The following is a 5,287-nucleotide window of genomic DNA, read 5'->3' as shown; positions in this document are numbered from 1 at the left end:
TACATACTAGTAACATTTAACGGATGACTGTGATGATGGAGCTAAAGACCAAAGCCATGTGCTAGTGTATGGACTGCTGGATTGATTGCCAAGCGACCAAGAATACCCTGTTTGTATGGAAGGAACGATTTCTTCCTCATATCTTCCGAGTTGGCCTTGTTCACTGTGTAGTGCATCTCATGAGCTGAGACCGGTCCTCTTCGTCTACTGGGGGAGCCTTGTGTTGATGGTGATGGTGATGGTGATGGTGATGGTGATGGCGATGGTAGTGTATGTTTCCTGCGCATATAGGAATATTTTTTAAATGGATCTTTCTCTGACGCCCGTCCTTCTGATGCACTACGGAACAATAACAGATCTTTTAACCTCCACTTTCTACTACCTTTACAACAGGACAATGTTAGTGCAGCTGATGTTGATGCTGTATTCTGTCCCGACTTTTCTTCTTCTTCTTCTTCTTCTTCTTCTTCCCATAATGTATACTTGGACTCCCGGGGAGGAGAAAGTGACCTTATTACCCTCCGTCCATCCCTCGAGTTAGATATATCTGAAACTCTTCCTCTTCCTTTCTTTTTTGTTTTTGTTTCCATGCCGTCTCTAGTTTTATAATGATCGGATTTTGGTGAAAATGTGCTCCAAAAACTCTTTTTATGTGGTGATTTTGTAGAATTCGGGGATAAAAGAGGACTATTTACGGCTTCTGATTTGTTTATGGACTTGGTAGGGGATTGTGTTTCTTCGTTTGTATTAAATTGGAAAGCATATGATAAAGCACAATTAGAAAGCATATGAGATGGAGTTGTTGGTGCGCTCAAGTAGAAATCACCAAACCCTTTGGGAGTTGATGGAGAGCTTCCACACGGAGACGCCCGCCCGCTGTTGAAATCAAACTCTATCGCTGAAGGACGCTGCATTAGTAACACCATTATTTCTCTCTTTCGTACGTCTATATGTAATATGTAATATGTAATATGTAATATGTAATACACTAATACGTACTACTTCCTATGTATGTACCATGTAATATGTAATATGTAATACACTAATACGTACTACTTCCTATGTATGTACCATGTAATATGTAATATGTAATACACTAATACGTACTACTTCCTATGTATGTACCATGTAATATGTTGTTGTTGCGCTCAACATAATACATTGTTTTCTTTGCTTGGTTTCTATATATGGGATCAATGTTTGACTTTTGGCATTACACAATTAAATTAAATAAGATAAGATGCGTTTTACATAGAATTAAAAATAAATAATAGGAGGCTAATAATGTTGAATTATAAGCGTAAGTGGTGTCATCATCTTTAGCTTTACTCCCACGATTTCTAAGTTTTGAATATAAAACCCCCAAAAGATTTACTGACTAAACATTCTAGATGCATTGCGTCAGAATTTTCATCAAAAAACGTTGTTTATGGTCTAATATTACGGTCTCGAATGAATTATGGTACGTTTTTATGGAAATAAATGCACTCCACCTAGCGCCAATTCTATAGATAATTAGATATATCTTTGATCCGCTAACATATTCAACGGATGAACGGAACCTTGCCAGTTGCCACTGTGTCATAATAATACACTTCTAGATCATCATGGATGATGTACATATGCATATTGTAACACCCCGACAATTCCCTTTTTCTAAAACAACCCTTTTATAAATATAACTATAGAGAATTATTAAGGCATTATCGCCCGTGTGAAAACGTACGGCTTATTCAGAATTTTGCAGCGGAAAACATAAAACTAACTTTTAGGTTCATAAATAATCGATTACATACTAAGTCCAAAACCAATTAACGGAAATAAGGAAATACGAATAGTACGACAACTTTCAAATATAAGTTAACAACCCAAATCACTTAATAAAACAAATATAACTACAAGCTCTCTAATCCCGATCCCAATGATGCATCATCTTCAAACCTGTAGATGGGCAACGCTTATTGATCCTTAGAGACTGCTCACCAAAGTTGGGTCATCACAGGATCAATAAGGCATAGCCATGATCAACACACACAAACAAAGCACGTAATCAGCAAAGCTGAGTACTACATACTAAAACAATAATAATCCTAACATGATACTATTAAACATAATTAAGGGCAGACAAAGCATGATAATCTGACGACCATACTTAACTAGACTAGGCTAGACTGGACTAGACTTTTATAACAATAATATTATTTTAATTGAAATAGGCAATGGACCGAGTTTTCTAGCTAAGCGAGGTACGGGCGCGACTCCGTAACCTCAGTGACCTGCGATATCGAGGAACGTTTGACTGAAAATAGGACGCGGTGATCAATCCGGTCCGAATGAAAGGCCATGGGCTACCACCATGAACCCCAACTCCTGTTTGTCCGTCACTTTAGACGTGCACAGTCTAAAGCTATTGCTACTCAGTTTCACTTTACATGATTTACAAATTGACACCCTGTTATGACTCAACAATCACATAAGGCATGCAACTCACATTTATTTATAACTGTTTTTATCTTGGAATTGAGTAAGTGACCACAAAGGCATCAAACAAGACTCATTCCAATTAACTCCAATCTTTTCTTTAATACTGATCAACCCCTGAATATGGGTATAAGGTTTCAACTTACTAAATAAGGTCCTCCGCCCTCATAAAGTAGTGAAAAGCTAAAAAGGGAACAACAATTAACTGATCTGAATTATATACTAAATAATCTAGTGTTCCCAATCAAACATGTTTGCATCAATCTTCCATACTAACATGTTATAATCCTCAAAATGCAATAAAGGTTTAATATGTTCATCCAACAGTATCAAACATGCAATTTCAACCTGACTAAGTTCATCAACAACATCAACATAACCAAGTTCATCAATAATTCAACATGGTTTCAACAATTAGCACACATTCCAAGCACACAGGTATGTACGTACCTTGTGTAAACAAACTGCAAGACCACTTTAATAATTCAAAAGTCGCCTAAGGAGAATTCTCCGCCTAAAACAACCAACAAGGATTCACAATCAACTTCTAAACATTCACAACAATAACAAAGCATTCTAAATACATCCTAAACATATTTAGAACTTTCCCCAATATCAAAACTTGAGTATTTGATTTCTTAGCATCATAATTATTGAATTAGTGATTGAAATTCGTTGAAAATTCTTTGCAAACATCGTACTTTAAATTTCAAGCATATAAATTTGTTTAAAAACTTCCCCAACACCAAATTACCACGCTTAGAATATAAAAATAATAGTTTTAATCATTCCAAATCATTCTACCATGATCCAACATCATTAAAAACTTAGAATTCCCGCTTTAACTAATTTAAATTCTCGTTTCAATCAATGTATGAAATCTGAAAATTAATAATTTAATCATAAAATATTAAAATCTGAAATAAGTAAATAAATCTTAAAAATCATAATTTTAATTCACTCCAACAATATTTAAATTAATACATATGATATAAAAAGATTAGCTTTGGGTTTTAAGAGTTAACCGACGAGAGAGGACGACGGTGGCAGGCGGTGAGGCGCGGCCGGAGGCGGCAGCACTGCTCGGCGACAGCAAGGAGAGGGTGGCGCGACTCGGTTGCTGCTGCGCAAAAACCAAAACGAGCGAGGAGAGCAAGAGCGAAAAAGATCGTGAGAAGGGTAGCGAAGCTGCAAGAAACGAACGAAAGAGAAAGGAAGAAGAACGAAGGAGAAGAAGAAGGTTACCGTGCAGCTGGCGGTCGCGGCGGCGGTAGGTGGTCGGCGGCTGGGGCTGTGCGAGGTTCAAGCATAATCACGTGAGGAGGGGTGAAAACGAAGAAAGAAGAACGAAAAGAAAAGGGGAACGAAAGAGAAAAGGAAGGACGACGGAGAAGAGCTTACCGGCTGTGACGAGGACGGTGGAGGTCCGGCGGGTGTATGGTGGCTGGCGGCTGGGCAGAGAGTACCAAGGTTTGAGGGTTTGCTAGTTTACGTGAGTTTGAATGAGAGATAGGTTTTGCTTCTTTTTTTTTTTCTCTTTTGCGTTTTCACGTGAAGTTCAAATGGGGTTTTGGCTTTGTTTATTTTTTTATTTTTGTTTTACGTGAATTAGAGTAAAGGGAGGGTTTGAGTTTTGGGTTTTAATATTGGGCTTTCCCAAGTGGGCTAGAATTAGGATTTAGCTTTTATGATTCGAATCCAAAACTGAATAGGATCGTTTTCTAAATTCAATCAATTTTCGTAATTCAAATTCTTTTCTACTTAAAATTCTAAAATCATTTTCGATTTCGTAAATCGTTGAAAATATTAATATGTAATAAATAAATATATGTTAATTATATATTTATTTCCAAAATTCATAAATTCTTATTTAAATATATTAAATATACGGTAAAATATATAAATGAAATGTATAAAATTACGGGGGGATTACAATCTACCCCTCTTAAAAGAAGTTTCGCCCCGAAACTTGACACGAAAATTCACGTATTTTTCCAAACTTTTCAACTTATTCTTATTGTAGAAGTACTTTGTGCCACTCTTGTGCATTATTTTGCCAACTAAGAGTTACTTGTAATACTCAAAAACACATTTTCTTATGCGGAGAATCTATTTACTTGCATCAACATGTATAAGTTGCTAAAAATAAGCATAAAATGCATAAAAAATACTATAAAAATAGGTAAAAAGCGCGAATTTCTATCGCATTCTACCCCTCTTAAAGAAAACGAGTTACGCCCTCGTAACTCATCTCAGGGAATAACTTTGGGTATTTCTTCCTCAACGAATTATGTCCTCAATACAATATTCTCACTAATCTCATTCTAATAAGTAAGACTTCTACAATTCTTTCCATACAGTGCCTCAACATGTGACATCGTAATGCTTGCATGGTAACTATTGATGCACGAAAATTCAATCGAACCTAGGTGATTTTTCCAATTACCCTTAAAGTCAATAACACAAGCTTTCAACATATATTCCGTTAGTAATCTCAGTTGTCCATCAATCGCAGGGTGGAAAGTAGTACTCATTTTCAATGTCATCCCCAAGATTCACTAGACCTTTTTGCCAATGTTTCAGACTTTTATGGTCGGTAAGAATCTCAAATGTTTTCCCATAAAGATAATGTCTTTAAATCTTCAAAACAAACGCACTAGCAGCTAGCTTTAGGTCATGGGTAGGGTAATTGGTTTCATAAAGTTTCAATTGACGCGACAACAGGTGCGGAGGTCAAACGCTCTTTTAAAATCTAGAAAGCTTTCTCACATTTCTCACTCCACTCGAATTTCGATTCCTCTTTCAA

General features: G+C 36.4%; 1 protein-coding gene and 1 long non-coding RNA gene across 3 annotated transcripts; both read right to left on the bottom strand.

Moving 5' to 3' along the window:
- Positions 1-41: 41 nt before the first annotated feature.
- LOC110795553 (uncharacterized) lies at positions 42-926 on the bottom strand. Its single transcript, XM_022000571.2, has one exon. The coding sequence runs from the start codon at positions 924-926 to the stop codon at positions 42-44; it is 885 nt and encodes a 294-aa protein (XP_021856263.2).
- Positions 927-1,714: 788 nt separating this feature from the next.
- On the bottom strand, positions 1,715-4,385 carry LOC130460987 (uncharacterized). Of its 2 annotated transcripts, XR_008921265.1 has the most exons (5): positions 3,883-4,385; positions 3,727-3,772; positions 3,507-3,604; positions 2,932-2,995; positions 1,715-1,975 (listed from the first exon to the last, which is right to left on the bottom strand). It is a non-coding gene; the product is annotated as an uncharacterized lncRNA (long non-coding RNA). The 2 variants fall into 2 exon arrangements; XR_008921266.1 differs by having other exon boundaries at positions 3,507-3,772.
- Positions 4,386-5,287: the final 902 nt, after the last annotated feature.

This window comes from Spinacia oleracea, chromosome 5 (genome assembly GCF_020520425.1).
Source record: "Spinacia oleracea cultivar Varoflay chromosome 5, BTI_SOV_V1, whole genome shotgun sequence".
NCBI classification, from domain to species: Eukaryota; Viridiplantae; Streptophyta; class Magnoliopsida; order Caryophyllales; family Amaranthaceae; genus Spinacia; species Spinacia oleracea.
The sequence above is the reverse complement of the archived record's forward strand: the minus strand, read 5'-3'. Positions and strand labels throughout refer to the sequence as shown.